The sequence below is a fragment of the Agelaius tricolor genome, unplaced genomic scaffold, assembly GCF_023055355.1.
Source record: "Agelaius tricolor isolate 1412-34295 unplaced genomic scaffold, bAgeTri1.0.p SCAF_4, whole genome shotgun sequence".
NCBI lineage: Eukaryota > Metazoa > Chordata > Aves > Passeriformes > Icteridae > Agelaius > Agelaius tricolor.
Genome location: NW_027269264.1, coordinates 34,035,927 through 34,060,137, shown reverse-complemented (window position 1 = coordinate 34,060,137; position 24,211 = coordinate 34,035,927). Strand labels below are relative to the sequence as shown.

The 24,211-nt window shown below is 38.7% G+C and overlaps 2 protein-coding genes across 3 annotated transcripts in view; one reads left to right on the top strand and one right to left on the bottom strand.

Moving 5' to 3' along the window:
* Window positions 1-754: 754 nt before the first annotated feature.
* Window positions 755-20,251, bottom strand: HMGCR (3-hydroxy-3-methylglutaryl-CoA reductase). 2 transcript variants are annotated; one of them, XM_071425199.1, is made up of 20 exons: window positions 20,101-20,251; window positions 16,749-16,944; window positions 16,272-16,383; window positions 15,651-15,738; window positions 15,470-15,554; window positions 13,849-13,954; window positions 12,847-12,953; window positions 12,385-12,501; window positions 11,735-11,886; window positions 10,643-10,887; window positions 10,331-10,500; window positions 9,683-9,877; window positions 8,464-8,622; window positions 8,122-8,279; window positions 6,869-6,974; window positions 5,740-5,910; window positions 3,569-3,709; window positions 3,307-3,465; window positions 2,858-3,012; window positions 755-2,707 (listed from the first exon to the last, which is right to left on the bottom strand). In XM_071425199.1, the coding sequence occupies exons 1-20, from the start codon at window positions 20,226-20,228 to the stop codon at window positions 2,653-2,655; spliced, it is 2,805 nt and encodes a 934-aa protein (XP_071281300.1). In that variant the 5' UTR covers window positions 20,229-20,251; the 3' UTR covers window positions 755-2,652. The 2 variants fall into 2 exon arrangements, with proteins under 2 accessions (XP_071281300.1, XP_071281301.1); XM_071425200.1 differs by lacking the exon at window positions 20,101-20,251 and adding an exon at window positions 19,803-19,937.
* A 2,508-nt stretch (window positions 20,252-22,759) lies between these two features.
* The window catches only part of ANKRD31 (ankyrin repeat domain 31), a 64,906-nt gene continuing 63,454 nt past the window's right edge, over window positions 22,760-24,211 (top strand). Inside the window, exons 1-2 of the mRNA XM_071425222.1 lie at window positions 22,760-23,026; window positions 23,757-23,812. Coding sequence (XP_071281323.1) covers window positions 22,848-23,026; window positions 23,757-23,812 — 235 coding nt within the window. The 5' untranslated portion in view covers window positions 22,760-22,847. The remainder of the gene's footprint in view (window positions 23,027-23,756; window positions 23,813-24,211) is intronic.

Genomic DNA, 24,211 nt, shown 5'->3' with positions numbered 1-24,211 from the left:
GAATGCCTGTGCTGGAGCCTGGCAGAGCCACATCCCCCCAGGTCAGCACCGGCTATACCAGGCTTCCAATACCACAGCTCTGCTCAGGGTGCATATCGTGGTGATGTGCATCCCTGTGCTGGAGCTGCTCCCTCCATCAGGACGGTTCAGTAATGTGCAGTTCACTGACAGGGCCTTGCAGCAGCTGGGCAACAGCTCTCTGGTTGGAGGCAGCTGGGGCTGCAGTGCTTGCAAGCCTCACAGTGCTGAAACTTCCACACCAGGCAGCTGAAGGGAACCTGGTGTGTTATAGGGTAAAATAGATTCAACACAAAGAGGAGAAAAGAGGTAAAGAAAGAAGCAAGGTGGTACCAGAGTCAAACACACTATTTTAAATGTTTTTTTCTTCTAGGGTTTTAAAATATTTGGGAAACCATTATCCATAGCAAAAGTATAGCACTGAAGTTACGGCAATTCTAGAAATTCATTTCTAGATCAGTGGTTTGATTTTGCCAAACAGGCCCCAGCAGAAGGTATCTCTAATGCTGCTGTTAGTTAGTTCTCTCCCTTGGGGAAATTGCCTAATTAAACTTTGAGGACAATAAATGAGTGCCAACAGGCTTCTGCAAACAAGGGGAGAAGTACTGGTGTCACAGCCCTGGCTGTGTTTAGCACTGCTTGCCAGTGTCTCTTCATTAACTCTCTTAATTTAGACTCTCTATAAATATGTCACTAAGTCATACAGTAAGCTTAAAATACCACAATTAAGCCAATATGTTTTCCGTGGTTTTACTGAAACTGAAAAAGTAGTTCTGTACCAAAATGTACTCAGTTTAGTAATAATACAAAAAGTTAATTCTGCCAGACAGAGTATCAGTTAAATCCACCAAAATGAACACTGAACCACCATTTATTGCCAGACCAGTGTTAAATAAAATCATTGAATGAACATAGAAACAAAGTAATTCCAAATTTCCTTAAATAAAAATAGCAATTAGCAACAATACTGCAGGAAGATAAACATTCATGGTATTGGCTATTTACATGCCATCATAACATGTCTAGCATGTAGTATGTCTTCATGCTTGCACATTACATTTATGAGCTCATTACAATGGATATTAATGCGTAAATGTACTACAAAGCAACCCACCATGATGTATATCAAATCTGCACGGTAGAAGAGCACCTCTACTAGTCACCCCTTTAGGAATGATGCTGCAGGAAACCCAGCCCAATCCACTGATTCCCCCCACAAAAAGTCAAACAAGAAAAGCCAACACCAACCAAAAAAAAAAATCATCAAGCATATTAGTAATTTTCCTCCTGTGATTAACTAGGCAGGGCTATGCATTTAGCAGTATTCCCAAAGGTGAATCAAACCAGAATAAACCTGGGTTTTCTTTATTACAGTAAGAACACCTGAGACTGCTTCACTGGTCCAAGTACAGTATTTTATTACAAAAACTGCTTCTTACATTAACATGTCATTTCAATGAATCCCCTTAATTAGTACTTTTCATTGACAAAAAAGCTAAGATTTATTCTTAAAATAAATATTCCCCACCTCAAAAAGAAAGTTCAAAAGGAAATTAAAAGAAAAAAATCCCCTCCTTTTTTTTTATAAGAACAGTGTGGTTTTCTGGCTTAGTTTTATTTCAGCTGAAATGGTGGATAAACACCTATTCTTGGAGAATAAGCGTTAAACACCTTATAAAAATCCCCAACATAAGGTACACAATGTGTATGTATGTTCCTAAAGAGACTTCTTGTTAAGTAAGTGTAAACATCTGTTCTTGAACATCTGTTCTTGACTCTTGTTTGAATGCACTCCTATCAAATGTTTGAGAAACTACATTTGCTTAAATACCTGTCTCACACATAACTGTTTTGAACTTACCATTTAATTTTTTCTACAAAGTACCAGAACAGTTGAAGACGCTGTTCTTCCCTACTTCAGTACAGATTATATTTAACAGTTAGAATATAAAAGATCACAAGTTTTACATAAAGGAATAACCTAAAAATAACCTAAATTGTGGAGTTAAACACTGAACACTGCTTAGCTGAAGCAGCAGCAAATTAAGTACTATATATAGGCAGAGATTTCTATTAAACTAATATCATTCAATTAAACTGTCTGATAGCCTAAGAACTGTTTTATATGTGAACAAATTAAAATTGGGAGTTCATAGAAGGTGATTAGGCTTGCCATCACTTTAAAAAACATGCTTGCTTAACCAGAAAATAAAGATGGCAAGGACCAGTGCATTCAATCCAAGTTTACACCAACTTTTTTTTTCTTTTGTTTTGTTACTTTAAACGTACAAAGTACATTACATTACTTTTCAGTTTAGTAGTTACCAGGACCTTATTAGGCAAAATAATCTCAACCTGTGAAAACATAAGACTGACTCTTCAGAAAATGATGTGTAAGAGTAAGAATTTGAAAGCCATGTTCAAGACATCTGACAGGACTTCTTTTCACAGTTTCTAACCACTGAAGAAGGTCAAGCATAGCTAGTCTCAAGTCTTGATCTCTTAGTTTCTCTTACACAGACATCATTGAGTTGAAGGCAATCTTTATTCTAAACTTCATAGATTTTGGTTTTTTTTCCTTGTGCACCTGGTCAGTTCCTAAAACAATTCTTCATTTCAAACCCATTTTAGTATTCAAGCTGCCTTTTTAGTGCAGGTTCCTTGAAGATCCTGTAGATTTATCTTTGACCTAATAAAACAGCAAGATAACTACATTAGATAGAAGCAGTGTAACATTTTAACAATGTGTTGCAATTATTCACATAATCATTATCAACTCTCATGTACTTGTAAGAAGATCAAAACAGCAGATAAATACACAGATTTTTCCATTTTTTACCTGTTGTGGATCATGTGGCTTTTGACTAGATGCCCTGCTGCAAGAGCAGCCATAAGTGACAATTCCCCTGCCATCACTGTAGCACAAACAATTTTAGCAAGCTGACGGGCATTTTCACCAGGGTTATCTTGGCTTGCACCTTGAACCCCTAACATCTGTAAAAAAATACAAGGCAGTATTATGCTATGAAATCTAAGTCAATTTATAATATATTTGGTAGTATTTCTAAATTATACCCAATGAGTCTCTTTAATATTATTAAGACATTAGTAAATGTCTTAAGCTTTAGAAACTGGATATATGAAAACAGTTCATTAGACATTTCTAACATTTTCATATAAAATACACCAAGTTTCAAGCAGCCCCATTCCCGCAATATTGCTTGCACACCACATGAAAGCAACCTTTTATTTGAGAAGATAAGTTGCTTTCAACTTTGAGAACTATACCTGCAAACAGGCCTGCTGTGGGAGCAGGTTGGTGCCTCCACCAACAGTCCCTATTTCTATCGAAGGCATTGTGCAGCTGATGTACAGGTCTTCATTGGTGGAACCAGTTCTCTCCATCAAAGTGATGCAGTTGGAGCTGCCCACATTCTGCGCAGCATCCTTCAGATCAAGGAGGAGAAACAACAATCAGACACTTACATTCAGTGTTTGATTAAGAATTACTGAACTAAAGAAAATGTGAACTGGTGAATAACAAACCTACCTGACCACAGGCAATGTAGATCGCTGTCACAATGTTTGCTGCATGTGCGTTGTAGCCACCTATGCTACCAGCCATGGCAGAACCCACCAAATTTTTGTTTATGTTAACTTCAACTAGATCTTCCGTAGTTGTTTTCAACACCTGCACAAAGTGATAGATACACTTTTACTACCCTTTTCCTCAGGCAGGAGTAGATATACTCTATTTATGGTTATTCATGGCCCTCACCCCTTGTTTGCTTCTGTATGGAATTTGAATCAATCATTGTCCTTGATACCTTTTATTTTTGTTCCAAAGGAGATTTTCAAATATAGGATGTCCAAGTAACAATGGAAAAGTCCAAACAAAGGGCTTGGACTTTCACAGGCCTTTGAGAAAAGTTCACAGTAGGGTACTCCATTTCAAAGTCTCCTTTATATTCAGAATGGAACAAGTAAAATCATCTTGGCAGAAATATCCCATTGATTTACCTTTACATGATTGTAACATTCCTGTCAATTTGTTCCAGATGCTAAACTCTTCCCAAATTTGTTTTGCATACAAATATGGAGCCAAACTGAAAAGTTCCAACACAAACCACTATTCTACATAGGTAAAAAAATACTATGAACAGTAATATAAAATTAAGTGGCATATTTATTTTTAGTGACTGGATTTTGAAACTTTTAAGTAAGAGATTTATACTGAATTTAATATAAAAATGATCAAAGATGGTCAAAAGAGATACTGTTGTTGAGCAAAATTTAAGATATTCCTGCACAGCAGGAACAGTATTGACAGACATCTGCACCAAGTCTGCAGCACTGACAAAAACATAATATTTATGTATTACGAGTTTAATGTAAGTAAATGTGGTGACATACAGGGCTGGGGTTTGAGGAAAACCTTCCCAAGTTTACCTAAAAATTATCAATGCCCATTATGAAAGGACTACCTCCCCTTTACTACCCTGAAATGAAATCCTGAGGTTACAATAGATATTGCTAGTGACAACAATTTGAAAAACAGTAAACTACCCCAGAAGACATGAATTATATCAATGTCAATAAATCCATTCTGCAAATCCAAACTGTTAAAATCCTGTGTCGAACTCTGTACCCAGAATTTTAGACATGGTAGAACTGTAAAAGATACAGAGGTAAGCATGTTCAAAGACATACTGAAAGTATGTTTACTCATTGCTGATAGAGAAACTAGTACATTTTAGTCTGAAAATGAGAATAGCTGGGAAGGTGGACAGGCTGAGTCAGAGCTATAACATCTTGAACAGCTGAGTGAAGATAAAAAGTCTTAAACATCTTTCCCAGTACAAAACTGGGGCATCATCAAATGGAATCGACACAAAAGTAGTTCTCACACAAGGTGAAACTGGACTGTGGAATATTGCCCAGAATCCTAGTTCTAGAAGTTTATACAGTGTCCCAGAAGAGACTGGACAAATCACTAGGGGAAAGCAAGCGGAAAAAAAAAAACCCTATCCAGTGTGCAATCATCCACTTATAAGATCTTAAACAAGTGTTACAATGTAGTAAATTCTTCCTTGGATATTGTCTCCCATGGCCCGTGCTGACAACCAGGTAACAGGCAATGGATTTTATCTGACACAAAAGCCATCTTCTGAACTCAGGTGGAAGAGAACCTAAGACGCTGTTGTAATAGAGGACAAGCTGGCCAGAGGATACAACTGGCATTGCTTATAAAGCAATACCCTTGGTCATGCGAGATGCCAAGACAGCTTTGGAGTAAGTAAACCACCAGATTATCTGTTTCCATTGTAGTAGGAAGCATATAAATACTGAAGAGAAAGCCAGGTGCAGGTGAGACAAAATACGAGTGAAAGGGTTAAAAGACTGGGTTTAATGACACACAAAACACTGCATGTAAACATCTGTCAAAATGTGGCATAATTTTAAGAGGTTAACCATGAAAATCCCAATGCCTTTAACTAGATATGTATCATTAAACACATACACACTATTTCACACTAGCCACAATGAAAAAGGAAGTATCTACTGACTCAGAGAAATGGCTTATCCGACAGAAGTACCTGAAAAGACATTTAAGAACTATCCTTACCTGGAAAACAACTTCCAGTTCATATTTACGATGTAAAATAAGCATCAGTTTTGTAAAACGTATGTATTTTTATAAACAAGAGAGCAGACACTTACTTCTCTAACAACCTTAGCTGGAATGACTGCTTCACAGACAACAGACTTTCCTCTTCCTTCTATCCAGTTTATAGCAGCAGGTTTTTTGTCTGTACAGTAGTTACCACTGATAGCTATAACTTGAAGGTCAGGAAACTCTTCGTTCAGCCTCACCAGTGCTTTTTCAGTACCCTGTTAGAGAGAAACAGTTAAGAGGCTAGCTTTATCATTATGGGTGTAAAACAAGCTATTCAAGGACAGCGGAACAGTATTCTAATCAGATAATCAGTTACCAGTGGAAGAAAAATAGAAAAATACAAAAAATATAATGAAGAAACCAGAAATAGAAGGGGAAAAACCACAAACAATTACGACTATCTTTTTTCTAATCACTTTGGGAATTATATTGGGGAATAACTGATTTTTCCCAGTACATACAGACTCCCTGGATCCTTTCTAGGTACATGGACATATGGGTACCATACTGAAGATACAACAGGAACTAGGTTAAATATTACAGGCATAGAATGAATCAATTTTGGATGTATTGGAAAGAGCTTCTTTACACCAGGAAATCAAGACTAGAAAATCTGCGATATTAGAACTTGTCTATGATCAGATCCCCTTTTTTAAGTTCTGACTGCCTATTCTAAATGAAGTTTAAGTCTAACATTATTCATTTTGCAATCTAAGGATCTAGATAAGCAATCTAATGATCTAGATATGCAATCTAAGGATCACATCTCAAGTTCTTCCCCATGTTTGCATAAAAACAAACAAGCAAAACTAGAGAACACCTCTCTGCTGCCACTCCTAATTCTTTATTAACTAGGAAATGATAAACACAGTAACAGAGTCATTACTGCTGGATAAAATCTTTGGCTTAAAGCAAAAGTGCAACCATTTTAGCTTCTCCTATTACCAAAAATACTGTCTTTAAATAATTATAAAAATATAAAATAAAAAATTACTTTTTTCTTTCATCATTCTCTTCCTAGTTTTGTCTACACTTGACAAAAACAAACATTTTTATTATTTTGTGCAAAGACCACTGTGTCTTGTCTTTGTCCTCCAGATGTCACAGTTTATTAGGCTATTTTTAAAAAAGAACACCCATTTTTTAGAAATACTTAAGGGGACTGATCCTTACTTTTGAAATCATATTCATTCCCATTGCATCCCCTGTTGCAGACTGAAAACGGATATAAAGGTTACGACCAGCCAAACTGATGAGAAGTTTTTGGAGGCGGGCAAACCTGCAAGAAAATGTAACTATTACTTAGAATCCTCATGGGAATATTAGCTTTAAGTGGCAAAATGGCAGTAAATCTTTGCAAATTGCACTGCTAAATACAGAATAATAGATTCCTTTATGAATCATTTGGAAAAGAGCTGTAAAACCAACAAGTACAGTCTTTGACAGACAATCATCATTTCAACAGGACCACAGCACCAAGTGCTATGTCCAGTCATTTCTTGAACCCTTCCAGGGATGGTGCTTTCTTGAATAAGTACAACAAAAATATTCATTGTTAAAGTATTCACTGCCTTTTTATGTTTTCTATCCCTGAACTTCAAGAAATAAAATATCCTGAACTGCTAACATAAATTTTATTCACTTGTATTCCTTAAAACATCTCACTACCAGATCTAAAGTAATAATCAGGCCTTTGGAAATTCTGATGTAAGTTTTACAGCAAGGCAAGAAAACATGCTATCTTCAACAGCGCAAGCTGCACAAGTCACTCAAAAGGCAGAAAGTACTGCATTTAAAAAGCAGCATGAGCTGATACTGGCCAAAATACAGATGTATCTTTGGCTGATGCTTGTTAAGAAACACAACAGGTAAGAAAATCTCTCTCTGAATCTTCCTAAAGCAAGAAGATCATCATAAGCCCTAGGGAAAACTTTAGGGCTTGAACTAGACTTATTCTTACCACTGTTTTACATTTTTTAGCATTTCAGTTCTAGCATTAGTTTACCTTGCATTTTCTCAGATTAATTAATATTATTAATATCATGTGAGAGGCTTACAACCAAACTTTGAGGATTTTTTCTGCATAGTAATTACAGTTACAGTTACTTTGCCTAGTAAAAATCAAAGTAAGTTTATAGGATCTTTTAAAAAAGCTTAGAAAAATTAATATTCTATTAATTATTATGCAGTGTAGATCTATTTGTTGCTAACATACAGTAGTTTACCATTATCAGTGAAAAATGTTTATTGCTAGCCTTGGCACACAGCCAGACTGACTTCTGTCCTCTTAGATACAGCATTGGGACAGCCAAAAGAGAGATGTAATGTCCTCTATTGCAGTACTCCAAAAAAAACAACTGAGATCTTTCTACCATCCACAGAGTTCTTATGTCTGGAAATGAAGCTGGAACAGCCATCATACTAACCTACTTGTGCTGTCAAAAGCTTCCTTCATTATTTTAAAACCTTCAGGGCTTTCAAGCCAGACTTTCACCTCTGCAGCCTGGCAAGCAGTGGGCAACCTTACAACAGGTCCTCGAGTCATCCCATCTGCCAGAATGCGGCTACTTGCTCCTCCACCAAGCTAAAAACCAAAGCAGAAGGGGGATAAAGTAAGATTACTGAAATTTTAGTTTTCAAGAAATCAAAAATATGCATTATATAAACCTGAATATGTTTAGGTTTATAGAATGCATATTTTTATGCATTATATTTATGTGTTTTGTAATACAGGAATTTCTAAGCTTTTAAAGTCACACAGTACTTACACATATTGCTCTACATCCTCTGTTTGTGCTTGCTACAAGACACCCTTCTGTTGTTGCCATTGGAACCTGAAATTCTTTGTTATCCAAAACAAGTGGTCCTGCTACGCCTACAGGAATAGGCATATATCCAATCACGTTTTCACAGCAAGCTCCCATCACCTTACAGAAACCATACAAAACAATCACTTAGTTTACATTCCAGTGGTACAGTACAGCATGTTGCATACAATGCCTATGACTACACCAAGACATCTTTGTAAAACACCCACAAATTTACCCATAAAGCAACTCATTGCCACCTCAAAAAGTTAACAGCTACAACTATCAACAGCTAACGTTATTCAACACTAGGCAACATACATTGAATCCTGTATAGTACTAAGTGTTACCTAAATAACCTTAAAGTTTTAAAATTAATTAAAAAAAAAAATTCAATTATAACTTGTGCTCAAGGTAGTATTATCATTCAGTTGAACTGTGGCTCAGTATTAGAAGAACTCCACATTTCTTAGATAGGTGAGCTGCACACTTCGATAGGAAATATTTTTTGGATAACTTACAAAACTCATGCACCACCCTAGGTTTAAAAATATTAAGAGCAATTAAAGTTGGTACCTCATGTCTGCCTTTTAGTTTTTTCCTTCTACATCAGTTTTGACCATGCTTATTGTTAACTTATATACATGACTATGGATTTATTTCATAGAACCACAGACTTGTTTGAATTGGAAGGGACCATAAAGACCATCTAGTTTCAATGCCCCTGCAAAAACAGGGACACCTTTCACTAGACCAGGTTGCTCAGAACCCCATCTAGCCTGGCCTTGAACACTGCCACATTTGGACCATCCACACCTTCTCTGGGCAACCTGTTCCAGTGTCTCACCACACTCAGAGTGAAGAATTTCTTCCTAACATCTAAATCTGCCCTTCTTCAGCTTAAGGTTGTTCCCCCTTGTCCTTTCATTACACATCCTTGTGCAAAGTCCCTCTTCCGCTCTTTTGTAAGCCCCCTTCAGATACTGGAAAGTGCTTTAAGGTTTTCCCAAAGCTTCCACTTCCAGGATGAAAAATCCCAACTCTATTAGCCTGTCCTCACAGGTGAGATAATCAACTTAGTGGCTTCCTCTGGACTCGTTCCAACAGGTTCATGTTTTTCTTCTTCATGTGTCTGGAAAATAGTTATACAGTGAGTTCTGCTTGTCTACTTCATACTTACCAAAGAATAATTATAATTCCTATAAGGAAGATACTGCAAAGATGAAGGTTCGGGAAGTTTTTTAGATAACATCTGTCTGCGAATGGATACACCTCGCTCCTGGGTTTCCATCAGGGTTTCCAGTTTGTATGCAGGAATATGCTTAGCATTAACTAAGCTGATAACTTCAGCATCAGTAAGAAATTTTGCTCCTTCCTGAAAACAAAGGGTGGAGAGAGAAAACAGAGACTCTCCTGGTGAAAATCTTTTTAAATGTTTCTAAAAGAAAAAGAGTAACAACTTCACTTTGCTAAAGGGGTCAACTGCCAACATCAGGTTTTACAGCAGGCCAACATATGATCAAAAACTTTCATGATCAGACACCCACTCGTACGTGTACATCCTGAAGCTCCAAAGACTTGGAATGTTATCAATGATGATGAAGCTGATCCCTCCTCCCATCCTTCTCAACTGACTTGAGAAGTAACTCATTAAAGAGTTTTGTTTTAGCTGTGACCTCCACAGTCCCCCATGTTATTAAAGCCATTTAATTTCCTGAAGAATGATATTACAACCAATGGGATAATTTAAAAGCTGGGAAAAGAACTCTAACAATTCTTAAATCAGATGTTGCAGTAGGGGTTAAATAAAATAGTTATTTTTCCATACCTGTGCATTTCCAAGTATACGAACACATTCCTCAATAGAACGTGGTTCTTTAGGTAACTCAATCTCTTCCTCTTTTCCACTTGGATATGAAGAAGTTTCCACAGGGCTGGAATTGCCAACCACAAATGTAGCTTTGGTTGACTCTGCTAATACAGGTTTTATGACTTCAGCTGCACAAAGATAATAAAATGAACTCCGGTTAACAAAATCCTGAAGTTTTGATACCAAATATAATATGCTACCAAAGATTGCACAATTTGTTCCTAACACTCATTAATGGGTCCAGACTTTAGAACTATAAAAATTACCTACCACTTTCATCTTTGGGTATGAAAGCTTCTTCTCCTGTGTTAGATTTCTGATTGTTTTTCAGAAGTCCAGTCTGCTTCCTGCAACAATTTTCAGAGACCTTTTTCTGTACCATCACAGGAGAGGTTATGGGATTCTTCAGTGAGAGGGTAGATTCAGTCTCAGCTTGCTCAAAGAAAATATATTTGACAGCAAGAAGAAGGGCTAATCCAAGCGTGATTACTTGCTCAATATCCATACTGGCCATTCTAAAAATGATCAAAAAATAAATATAGAGTACATACAATTTGTTGCTTATAACAGCATTCTGACATTTTTTTGCTTCAGAAAGGGTAAGAATTCCATCCTCACATAGTTACAGAAATTCCAGTCAGGAGATATTTTCTACCAGGATGTTGAAGTATTCTAGGCTAGGGTGGAAAAATCATTCTTCATACTACTATCAACACGAAAATCTTCGGATGTCATTAAAGAGTTACATAAATCTGGCTAAAAAGCAGCCTCAGTAGGAAAAATAACTGTAAAAGATTCACTGATAACTACATCAAATTGATTTGACACCCATCCCTCAATGACAAGACAAAGTTTCATTTATCATCCTCTACCAATTAATACTACTATGATGAACTGCTAAGAAGGGACAAATACCCCATGCCTATACCAGAAAGTTCTGACTTCTCAGAAATAACATGAAATGACAGATGACACTAACTTGAATTGAGCTGAAGGAAAACCCATAATATAAAATGGGTTTTGCACCTTTTGCACTTAGGTGTGAATGGTCAGAAACTCTATGTAAGTAATTACTCTATTGCAGTCTTAAAATTATTTCCCAGTATGCTGTGAAAGATGCTAGTGGGAAAAGACAATGTTTTGATGCATACAGGAGAGCTAGCTCTTGATCATGTTCTTCACTACTTCAAGGGTTTGGACAAATGGTATAATATTGACATTTCTTCTGAAAGGTCACCTCTGGTTCCAAGACGTCTTACAGTGGTGAGACCTGAAAGTCTGCAAGTCTTGTGATCTAGGACAAGCTTCTAGCTTGGCAGCAGTAGAAATACAGCACAATCACACTTCTGTGAAGCCACCCACCGAGAAAGGTAGAACTGCCACAGTGAAACATTAGGTTCAATTCTCTTTGGTGCATTCTCATCCAATCCCACTGAATTTTCAACAGTACTGTTTTGAGCAGCTGGTTCTGCTATCCAACGACTGTGGGCGTGAACAAGAACCAAACCCAGTGACTGTATCAAAAACACAAAACAAGTATTAATTTTTCAAATGTAACTTGGTATCTAACCTAGTAAGAGTAAATATTGCCCTCTTTTTGTTTGGGTTTTTTTGCTGTTTTTTTCCCCCCCATGCTTCCCATGCTTCTAAAACCCAAAAGCTGATTTTCCACACCTCTAATTAACACCCTTTTTGGCCTACTGTGACACTGCTGTATAGTAGCTTTGGATGTGTCCCACCCACATTTTTTCTCTCACTCAAGAAATAAGCAAAGGAAGCTGAGGGTACTGCAGGGGTAAGAGGGAGTGCACATGAAAGAGCCCTGAGTGCTTGGCACAGAAATGCCATAGGCAGGAAAATGACAGGTGTAGATATAGGGTAAGTTAATTAAAAACTACTACTAAGTTCAACTAATGGGCTTCAGAATACAAGTCTACAGGAAACAAAAGCTTGATTTTTGCACCAGGACACCTCACTGATTGCATAACTACAGGTGCAAAAGAGCCACAAACCATAATCATTTTGACCCTCTGTGTCACAGGATTTGGTTTATTCTCTTCTTCTTCCAGAACACGAGCAAAATGACTAAGCTGCCATATAGGGCGCCCTTCACGACTCTCTCTTGAAAGCTGCAATAAAATAACAAAAATAAGTCAAATAGTACCTATTAGAAAAACCAACAAATAAGATCCCACATTACATTTTTATTTGATTATTGACAAATTACCAAGAGTCTATAATTAGACTTTCAATTGTGAAAAACCCTGGACAGACAGTATCATCTGTTCAGTTTGCTTTAGATCACAACTACTACTGAGTGTGACTCATTTACAGTGATATTTACACATTGCTGTCACCAGTTTACTTTGAAAGGGAGATGAACATGCTGGCATGTAACTCCACGATGAAAAATATAGCCTACAGAAGCACAGGGCTGAATACTAAACTTGAGGTTGTCTTGAAGCTGGTCTTACCTCTAATACCAAGGACACACAAGCTGGAAAGAAGGTCATGAAGACAAAGTAGTTGGCAAGAACAGACATACAGCCAAAGCAGCACATAATTTCAAGCTGTCGTACACCTAAATAAAAAGACAGTTTTTACATTTGAATATGCAATTAGCTATAGCTGAAGAACTGCTGCTGGACTAAGAAAGAAATCATTAAACTGACATTGCCGATTACAGAAGAAACTATTGAGATTAATTAAAAACAAGCATCTTAAGGCCTACTCATTGTGCATTGGCTTATTCTAAGAACAATATGTATTTATGTATTGACAGAAAAGTATTTTAAGGTGTAATTCTAAATGAATACAAATGAAGTTCACCAAGATTTTAAACTTCATCATGAAGGCTTGAAACTCCTTACTTATTTGAGCAAAAAAAATTAGCCAACATTATGTACTGAACTCCCTTTTCAAACATGGGATGTTCAGGCAAGAAGTAATAGTATACACCCCACCTACTTCTTCACAAGTATCCAGAAAAAGCCATGCTATGCATGCTGTACATGCAGTACATAACTGCCTTAGTAAGGATGAAAGAGCTAACAGGATAAGTTTGTTTTAAAAAACTATATACAGCACCAAAATGAGTTTTTATCCCCAAGATATAAAGAAGAAAACAGCTTATTAATACACAATACCCTGAAAGGACCAAAGTCATTTGAAGAGCAGTGTAGTTGGAAAAAACCCAAACCAAATCTTATCAAAGCAGCTGCACAGATGTTCATTCCTACAACACAATGCTCAAGGAAAGCCATTACTAGTATTTCAAACTTTGGTTCAGCATGTATATATTATTCATATTTACAGTAACCAGTAAAATAAGCTAATTAGGAGATAGATAAATAAATAGATTAAGTTGCTCCACTCTCATGGCTAACACCTATTATTTGAAACTCTCCATACCCTAATGTCTCTCAAAAGGTTTTTTTAAACTGGAAATATTTAGACCCTTACACTGTATGGCTCACCTGACATGGTACCAACACCAATTACAAGACACTCCACAAGTGCATCCAGGGTAAACGTAGGGCCTAATATTGCCATTCCACGTGAAATATTTTCTCTTACTTCATCCTAGAAAGAAAGATTTCTGTCCATTAACATGAAGACAAAAACCTAATTAAGTTATACATAACATGACTAGTAAACAGAGTAGTATTATGGTGGTAAGGCCTTCTAAAACATTTATTCAAAATGAACTGTTATGAGAAAGCATACAGATAATCTATTTCCTCTATTATTACACTTTATATATAAGTTATTATACTTTCACAGTCTATTGACACAAAATCATTTAATTTTCTACCTTTGCCTCATCAGTATTCTAAGCTTCTACAGCACTGATGGGGAGAGACACTAGTTACAGTAAATTCAAAAGAACACCACTTCTAAACCTGAAGACATGAAATTGAAGGAATTTGTGTCATGGATTTCTTACAATCACATATCTGTACTTCAACTACTATTACTTTATTATTTTATATTTAACTCTGTAGACTCAGCTGATGGAAAAGAGGTCACAAAAGGCACTAAAGCTTTCTGCTGGGGAGAAAAGGATTTCCTTGTGAAAGCAGGCATGATAAACTCTAGAGAGTTTGCTACTGTTTTCCTGGTGATGGTATTTTTAGGGCAGCAGGGGGGAAAAAAACTGTAGAAGAAACCTATTTGTAAAATATTCTCTTAAAAAATAGTAAAAAATTCTGTACCTGCAGTAATCATAAATAATAAAGAACACATTATATTGCATATATAGAAACTGTACATTGTAATATACACCAAATTAAAATATAACACAACGTTTTGCCACAATTAGTATGTGCAAATGCTGTGTACAGTATTTTGTAAGCACAAAGTAATCCCAGTTAATATACTTTTAGTTCAGAATTTGGACTATTAGGAAACAAACATTACCAGGTACGACAAGCAAGATGTCCTGTCAATCTCTCCTAATGTGTTGGGTTAAATGTATTGGATGTTCTTGTCTGCACATATGCTACATTTGTTTTGCTAACATTTGGCCGAAAAATATGCTTCTTTTCATAGTAACAGTGTAACATTGGATGTGTCTTTTAGATACTGTTCCTGAGTCCTAGAAATTAACTATTTTACTATCAGTAACCATTTTAAGGAAGACTTTGTCTAGGAACTTTAGCCTCCTTGGAAGAGCTGTAAGCATTGCTGGTTTAAAGTTCCAATTTAATGAAGTCATGCTCATACATACAATTAACAATGCCCATGGCTGTGCACACTAGTTTTACCGTATTACTATTCGCTTGAACACTGATCTGGCTTGAAGACAAGAGAACAGAGAATCTGAATAGAATTTGATCCTTTTGTTATTTATGTATCCCCAAGACATTATTTGCCTGTGTGTCTCTCCACTTGGATTGCTCATACAATTATAAATTGTATGAGCAATTGCTTGTCTTGAAAGGGACCTTCAAGCTCACCTGGGTTCTAATCACCTGCCATAGGACAATGTTCTATTCTGAACATTAAATTAAAAACCACCATTGCAAGATAAACAAACAAAAATCCTAAAGCAAAGCACCAAACTACCAAAAAATCCTCAAAAATAACTCCCCTGACCTGTGAGTTGGAACTGAGTGCAAATTTGGCTAATGCACTTGCTCTTGACAAATCAATCAGAAGCAGGAAGAATGGTAAAGCTTCACTGAAAAAGAAAGAGGCATATGTTAAAAGTCAAGGTTTATGGTACAGGAAAAAAAAAACATAAGCATGAAATCCAGAATAACAATTCATTACTTACTTTAAACCTGTCAGTTCTTTATCCAAGAAGTGAATTACCACTGTACTAAAAACAAAACTTGAGAAGATTGTGAAAAGGCCAGCGATACCTTAAAAAAACAAGAGAATAGGAATTTTTTTGGTTATATATAGGAAGAAGAAAAGGAAAAGAAAAAAAACCAGAATTCCCCCACTTTTAGATGAATCACAACAATGAATGATAATTCCCGTCTCAGTGCATTAACAGCAGTTGAGACGCAAACTGAAGGAGATGCTATTTTTATAGATATTAAAACCTAAAATTTGTAATGCATTCAAAGTAAGACTCAAAATAAAAGCCATAATCTTAAGTAAAATTAAAACTGGCTTAAACAGCTCTACAATTTTAAGTATTTCACATAATAAACAGTTATTTCAAGAATGACATTTTCAGTATTTATATAATCCTACATAACCTTTCACTAAAAAAAAAAAAATAGTACTTTGACACATGCAAAAGCTTTTTTATGCTATCCAGAAAATAATTAAAATAATGCTGTTGTGAACATAAGGATTAAAAGGTTAGTATTTGTTACCAATTTAGGTAAACAACGTCCCCCACAATTAAAACACATATAGCAAATACAAAAATCAGATACAATACCTAAAATGTATTTTGATCCAAGCTGCCTTAGGTTCTGAAACTGGAAATATATATAAAGAATTGCTATGCAGCGAGTGATTGTCAGGATGATGATGTCACTGCTCAGAACATCCTGTATGAAATACAAAGGAATTTAGTTAGCTTTTACACTATGGGAAGTCCATTGTGAAATGTTAAGTTCATTGTAAAGCTGCATTAAAAGTTAAGTTCCAGAATAAAATAAATATCACTGTTAGTCTTGCCTTAAAACCTAAAAATACTAAAAAACTAAAATGCTTGGTCATTGCATCACTGTTTGCATACAGCTTTGATATCCAAAATAAGAAAAGAAGGCCATGAAGAAGATTCTCCACAGCTACTTTACTCCTAATACATCACAGCTTGATCATATTCTATAGAAAACCCTGGAGGGACTGATAAACACCAAAGAAAATTATTTTAAATCCTTACACCAAATACATTATTTTAAACCCTTACTTCTTCAAGTTTGGGGCACTCATAATTCCAGCCACAGATCTTATCATTCCCAGTGAACATCTTCATAGACATCATGCAGATAGTGAGAGTCACTGTTCCCACAATGACTTCCCATGGATGAGAGGCTACAAAAAGGCCATGCATTCGGAAGAGTCTGGACAGCATTTTCAAGCCTGTTTCTCTATACTTTGCAAACCTGCAGCAAAGGAATACTTCATATAAGTACAAGATTCAGTGAATAAAGACACAGCTCTACACTTTCCTGCAAGACATCCTTCAGGAAATAAAAGCAAAACCACTTAAGGCAGAGAAGAGTAAAGAAACTAATCTTTACCTTTCCTTCAATCATCCTTGTAAAACACATCTATTTCTAATACTCTAAAATACAATGTGATCTGCTCCTGTCTTCTCAACCTTTTTTGTTGTACTACCCATCTTCCTAGTTTCTTCATGGTCTTTGCCACTGGGATTAGGTCATCCATTAGAGTATGGTGCTAGTAAAGCCAAGGTTGAAGGTTCAATCTCAATAAAGGGCATTCATTCAACAGCTGAACTCAATGACTTTTGTGGGTCCCTCCACATCAGAAGATTCTGTAATTCTAACAGTAAGGTCTCACTACTCTCATGAGATCTTTCAAAATCTTCCTATCATACAATTTTGATACTGCTTTGACTCAAAATCCTTGTTTTTACCTTCTATGTAAGCACTCACCAAATTCTGTTGTTTCTCTGCACTCATTCATCCCGTCAAAAATATGGATGAGCTATAAAAATTATCAATTAGCCATTACTGGTAATACTCAACAGCAGGAATTGCAATGTTATGTTTCTGACTGTGTCTTCTCTACTTTCTGTTCAATATTATTCTGTGATACAAATTAATTACAATTCAAAAATATTCCTTCTTTGTCTAAAGCATGCAAGTCCTCACATAACAGTATTGTGGCAGTTCTCTTCTACTCTTTACTATTCCCTGGTTACTGGTGCATTTCATCATCCCTCTGCTTCCAACAGATAACAAACATTTACCAGAAATTTTCACAGCTGTCCTTCACATAACTAACAATATGAATGTTCAACACGTCCTTCAGACCACATCCTGGTCTATCTGCTTTGCATTGTTTCTTTATGCAAGTCTGCCAAAGATCTTTACTTATCTTTTATGGCACAGAAATAAAATGCCATAACATTCTCACATACATTAGTAACTGGACTTTCCTTTCCACACTGCACAAAAACAACAGCTTATACAAGTGTACTGTAAAGTTTAAAAAATGCTTAATAGCCTGGCTAACAGGGACAATCTGCAATTTACATGTACCAATCTAGTACTGCAAGATTTCCATGGAGGCCTGAGGGCTCTACATACCACCACCTCAAAGAAGATAAAAAAATCCATTTGTGCTGTCCTAAATGCAACAATCCATCCACAGGACTTTTGGTATTACTTATTTGCTTGGACATCAAAAATGAAGCCGACATTCAATGGAGAAAATAATAGGCAAATCTATCTGGCTAAGTGCTCCTGAAGATACCAGAATCATCTTGGTTTCCTACCAATACCAATCTGAATCACATGAGCACCAACAGCAATTATTTATTTTTCTTTATTCTTCCACAGTGAAGGTGTGACAGGATGTTTGTGGCTCGTGGAGCCAAACTTGGAAAATAATTGTGAAGACTGCCTTCCTTAAGAACAAATTATTTCATTTCCTAACTGAATGTTTTTTTAAAAATATAAAATAAAAAACTAACCCCCTCCTTTTAAAGTCGATATTATTCCTTCTTTTTCTCTACATCATATACACTTCATTCTGTTCTGAAAATTTATGCAATTCTTGCAAAGCTGTTTCACACTGGTATTATAATTTTTCCTCAGCACAATGGAAGGTACATTTTAATTAGGAAAACTAAAATAAAACCCAGCCAGAAGAATACCTGTGCTGAAGATTTTGAAACAACACAAAAAATAGAAAAGGCATCAGAACATCCTCTGAAAACACAAATAATTTTGAATACCACTCTATTTCAGGAAAATCATAACTAGCAGTTACTACATGACTTTATAGTGTTCTACCAGTCCTGAACCTAGTAATACTGCTAATACACCTATTTCACCTGTTTCATTTTAGAATGATTATCTGACAATCAAAAACCAAAATATTTCAGAATCTTTTATTGAGAAATTGTTTTCCTACTTCTAAACAAAAACAGTAAAAGTAAAATGGCTTCACATAATTAATTGTGTATGGCGGAATGCAATAATTCATTTATTAAAATAATGATCCATACTATCTTACTTGCATTAGTAACTGCTGCTATCCTGAAATACAGGATGCCTCATCACTCATCTTGGGGTTAACTAAGTGATACTAAGTCCTAACGTAAAAGGATTCTTTAAAGTTTTTGTGTATATTTAACCTGCCCAAAATGCAGGATGCTTTCTACTATTCAGTTGACACTTCTAGAAAATATTGATGATTTCACACAGTGATTCTGCACTACAGTGTTGTAAAAAAATTCAATGCATAACATCAGCTGGTATTTCTGTTTAAAATATTTATGCACACACACTGACTTGTAGCTTGGAATTAGCAAGATATAACATTAAATATAAACCTAAACTCAACATCTGTGTAATTCTATTGAGTTTCAAAATGTTGGGTCAAAAGGGATGCTTTATAAGTCCTGTTTGCTATTGTTTTCAATTAAAAATTTCTAAAAATAAAGCAATCTATTTTGAGAATAAAAACAGAATGCAAAATATGGACAAACCCCAAATGTGACTCCCTCAAAAATTAACCAGAGTGTAAAAAGCAAACTAGACCGGTTGTATGTAATCGTTTAGAGCAATTACCACCCACGTAACAGTACGACTTGCCTCTTAAATTCTTAAGGTTTGTTACACAGCTCTCACTAACTGCTCTGAAGCAGTCCTCTGCAACACCATCTATTCGATCAGCAATAATTTCCCACCTCCTGCTATCTGACTCAGCAGTACCTACAGCAACCAAGCGGCAATAACAGCCGACAGAAAACCTGTGCACAGCTCACCCGGAACGCACACGACAGCGCAGACACCCTGCCAGAGAGGCATTTTTTGTCGAAGAAGCGAAACGCGGGCAGCCCGACGGCGTCAGGAGGGTAACGGGACAGCGACACGGGCATCCCCCGCACACCACCCAGGGCGGCGGTAAAGCGCAGCGGCCGCCACTCCCTACGTGCGGCGATAGCGACGCCGCCTTTCCGAACAGGCACTCGGGCCCGGAGCCGGCGCCCGCCCGCCCGGCACGGCGGACGCGTGTTGCCAGCCCCAGGCCCCCCCACCCGCAGCCCCGCACTCCCCGCTCACCGCCGCGCTCCAGCCGCACTCCCCGCTCGGTCCCGCCGCGCCCCGGACTGCGCCGCCGGCCCCGCTCCGTCCCGCCGGCCCCGCGCCGCGCCCCGCCCCGTCGCGCAAGGACACGCCGGCGCCGCCATCGCCCGATCGCGCGGCCAATGGCGAGCGCGCGGCACGCCCCGCCCGCGCGCGTCACCCGCCGAATCGCCGCGGCAACGGTCCGGCGAGCGCCGCGCGGCCCCACGCGCCATCAGGAGCGGCGAACACGCCATCGCGCCATCGGCCGCCCGCCAATGGGGCGCCGCGCTCCCCGCCCCGCGCCCTCTGATTGGGCGACTTGGGGAGCGCTGCCGGCACCTCCCGGGCCCGCCCAGGGCCGGGGCCGGGCCCCCTGCGCGCCTCCGATACCGCCCGATGATACCGCATTGCCGAGGCATGGAAAGCCTCGTTCCCACCTTACGTTCCTAGCTCCTGCTGTTGGGAAGCAGCGGTGCCCCTGACTCCCTGGGGAAGTGGTGGGAGGAAGGCAAAGTAATATATTTATATTTGTGGCTTTCGGCCAGAGAGGAAGTGCAGGTTTTGGTTCACGAAGCATAGGAAGCTCTGAGAGACCCACCAGGACGCATTCGTGTGTAATCTGTGCTAGGTGGTCTTTAGATGGTCTCCCGAGGTCCCTTCCATCTCTAGCGATTGTGTGGTTCTCCTGGGCACCGAGTCATGGGGCTGTAAAACAGCACTACAGGGTGGCAGGGGCCGTTCCGTGTTCCTGGGGCTGAGTATGTTCAGCTGCAATACAAATACCTGCAGCGGTTTTGCGGTGCATGATCCGCGCCCCAGCTTTCCCCAGACTGCGTCTTACATGTGCCACCTCACTTGAAAATATTTCTAGTAGCTTCACATGGCACTGTGCCATGAAACATTAATGTGAACCTCAAAAAAGGAAGTGCTGATGAAAAGGTTTCTGAAGAACTCCACCCAAAGTAGTTGTTGTGAGTGATGAAATCGTGCCAGCTCTTTTAACCTGTAAATACACTTTTCATTCTCGTCTTCGATATGATGTTCCTAAATCTTAATAATTTACTGCTGCATATCCATCTCCCCTGATAGTTTCTTAAGTGTTTTTTTCAGTATCTCACTTTCATTAGCTGAAAAGTGTAAAGTATTAGCAATGAGATTTCTGAACTCTTTAATATAATGTTAATATGTGCACCAATTGCTTTAACTGCATATGCATATGACTAAGCCAAAGCAAAACATCAATTCATACAGTTTCAACAATTATATGTAATTCACATATCATTTAAGATGTCCTTTAGTATTTCTGCTCTGTTTTTCACTTTTTCCATAGATATGATTTGGCAAATACTAAAAATTCTAATTTACCAAGGTCACTGGGAGCAGGCGTCACTATGGTGATTTGGGGTCTATAGTCTCTAGGAGTCCGTGTCACCACCTGTGCTGACATTGAATTCTCGCATCTGCAGCTCTGGCGGTGGCCTGCCTCCAGCCTGGCCGTGTGCTAGAGTGGCCTCGGGGGCAGCGCTGCCCCCCTGCCCAGGAGATGGCAGGCAAAGCTGAGCCAGAGCGGCTCTGCCTGAGGAAAACGTTGTTGTAATTGGCAGACGACCACTGAAGAGTGCTACTGCAAATGCTGAAAATACTGTCAACTAATAATTTGGTTATCTCAAACTTGTTCCCACACATGAGCACACGAACCATTCCTTGGTAGCAATGAAGTAAGCTACTTAACAATGGCAGAGAAGTGTTGCCAATTTAGGGACTCTCTAAACACAGACGCAGAGCATAGTTTAGAAAGGAGACATTGTTTATTCTGTGCAGGGTACAAGGTGAAGTTTTCCACAAATAAAGCACACCAATCCTTGAAAATTTGCAATATCTATATATCTATATATGTATAAGCAAACATATAAATCACAGATCATTGGTTACAAGTTACTTAGTTCTCTTATTAATTAGTATTCTACCTTGAATTGATTGAATGATTCTCTTGTTTCTCATGCTAATGTTTCTGCATGCTCACAGTTTTCAAGTAGGTGGGTTTCTTGAGATGGTGGTTCGTGAGTTACTGGTCGAAATCTCTCACTGCGAGACTTAAGAGCCCGTGAATTGGCACCGATCCATTGCATACAAACCGCACCTGCGGCGCCAGCCAGGTAACAAGAGGCACAGCAGTAGCCAAGAACTCAACAGGAACTTTTTGTCAGGACCTGTAGTAATAGGACAAGGAGCAATGGGTACAAATTGACTGAAGGGGAATTTAGGTTAAATATTAGGAAGAGTTCCTGTGACTGTGGGTGCTCCAACGCTGGCTGTGTTCAAAGCCTGGCTGGACAAGGCCCTGAGCAACCTGTTCTAGTGGGAGGTGTCCCTGCCCATGGCAGAGGGGATTGAGCCTAGATAATTTTAAGATCCCTTCCAACCCCTTAACATTCTCTGATTCTAAGACCCCAGACTATGCAGTCAAAGCCCAAGTTATCCTTCATTCAGGGACGCTCTTTTGAGGCTGTCTGGCCTTTTTCACTGATAAGATACTGTTTCACAACCCCCTTTTCACTCTCTGTAACTCTCTGGGCAAATGACAGTTTCTGACTCTTGAGATGCCAACGTCAGATGCGCACACACTCGGAGAAGTGAGTCCCATCTGATCACACACAGCACGGTGTGTGCTGGGACTCTGCGGTTCTGGCGAGCGCTGCGAGCCCGGTGTCACCCGAGGGGCAGCGAGGCTCGGCCACAAGATGGCGGCCGCCGTTGAGGGGGGAGGGCGGCTGCCCGAGGAGGCGCCGGCGGAGCGGAGCGGCCGCACCATGGAGCGCCGCGGGAGCGGCGGCGACAGCGACACGGACAGCGACGAGACTGTCGTGGAGGGCTCTGTGCCGGAGAGCGATGTGGAGGAAGAGGAGTTCCGTAGGAGGAGGTGGTAATGCGGTGTGGCTGGGAGCGGCACCTGACCACCTACGTGTGTGAGGGCGGCGGCAGCTGAGGGGGCCGCTCCCGAGCTGAGAGTCCCTTCCCCTTCCCCTTCGCCTTCCCCTTCCCCTTCCCTTTCCCTTCTTTTTTGTTTGTTTTCTTTTATTTTTTGTTTTCTCCGCTCTGTTCAGGGCCGTTTTATATGCTCCTGGACCCAGCATTTCTTAGCTCTGCAAATAGTTCCGTCTATTCTCACACACCTGTTGTGCCTCGGGGCTTATGTCGCCGGACCCACAATTTTATTAACATTTTAGTCAGAAGAAGTGAAATGTCCCAGAAAACAACTCTGAGAAAATAAGCACTATTAAATACAGTTTGTGTTAATTCTATTTCCTTGCAACTTTGCCTTGATGTAATTTTCATGGCATTATCTCTTGTATCCTTTAAGATATGGCAAGGATTTGAAACCACACGCAGACCTTTATGATGGCTTTGTGGCACGGTAGTTCTTGGAAATACTTAAAGCAGCGAGGTGCCTCCCTAGTTATGGTTTTCTATGCAGAAAATCACATTACATGCCTTGAGTTTGGGGTTATTTTTACTCTTTGTGTCAGAGTTCTCCTTGAAGTGTCCCCACGGCCGAGGCTGGGATGGGCGCTCTGAGATGCCCTTTGAGTTTATAGGACTGCAATGCTTGCAGCTCCCTAACGACCTTTTGTTTTATTTATTTTGCAAAGGTTGGCTTTTCTTAACAAGGATATTGCTTTAACAACTGAGATAAATATCAATAAAGGTAGGACAGATTCTTTTTTCAGTCTGTGTTGTTTTTTTTCCTTAAACTGTTGCTTTGGATTTTGCTTGAGTCCATGTTTAAACTTGGGTATTGCATGAAGTTCATATTTAGAACTGTGTGCTCTTTGATTATATTCTAATTGTAGCTCATATTTTAAAAGATTCTTCAGCGTATTTTTAATATTTGATCAGGTTTGCTCTTGAGTTCTCTCATTCTTCCTGTGCACTGTGGCTGAGAATCCCTGGTTTGAGAAGAGCTATATATAGGGATATTGCTTTTATTTACATGAATGCTTTTTTATGTATGTGTTTGCGCAGAATAAAATAAACGGATTCTATATGCATAACAGTTGTATGTAGCTCTAGCTGCTTATGGCATTTTTGAAACCCCAGTAATATT

What these genes read in the sequence shown, in the direction of transcription:
- HMGCR (XM_071425199.1), bottom strand. Translation starts at nt 20,228, where the DNA reads ATGGCGGCGCCGGCGTGTCCTTGCGCGACGGGGCGGGGCGCGGCGCGG. An exon ending in AGTGCGGCTGGAGCGCGGCG is followed by an intron (nt 16,945 to 20,100) that starts GTGAGCGGGGAG and finishes CCTTTGCTGCAG; the next exon opens with GTTTGCAAAGTATAGAGAAA. An exon ending in TGGCAGTTCTACCTTTCTCG is followed by an intron (nt 10,888 to 11,734) that starts GTGGGTGGCTTC and finishes GATCATTTTTAG; the next exon opens with AATGGCCAGTATGGATATTG.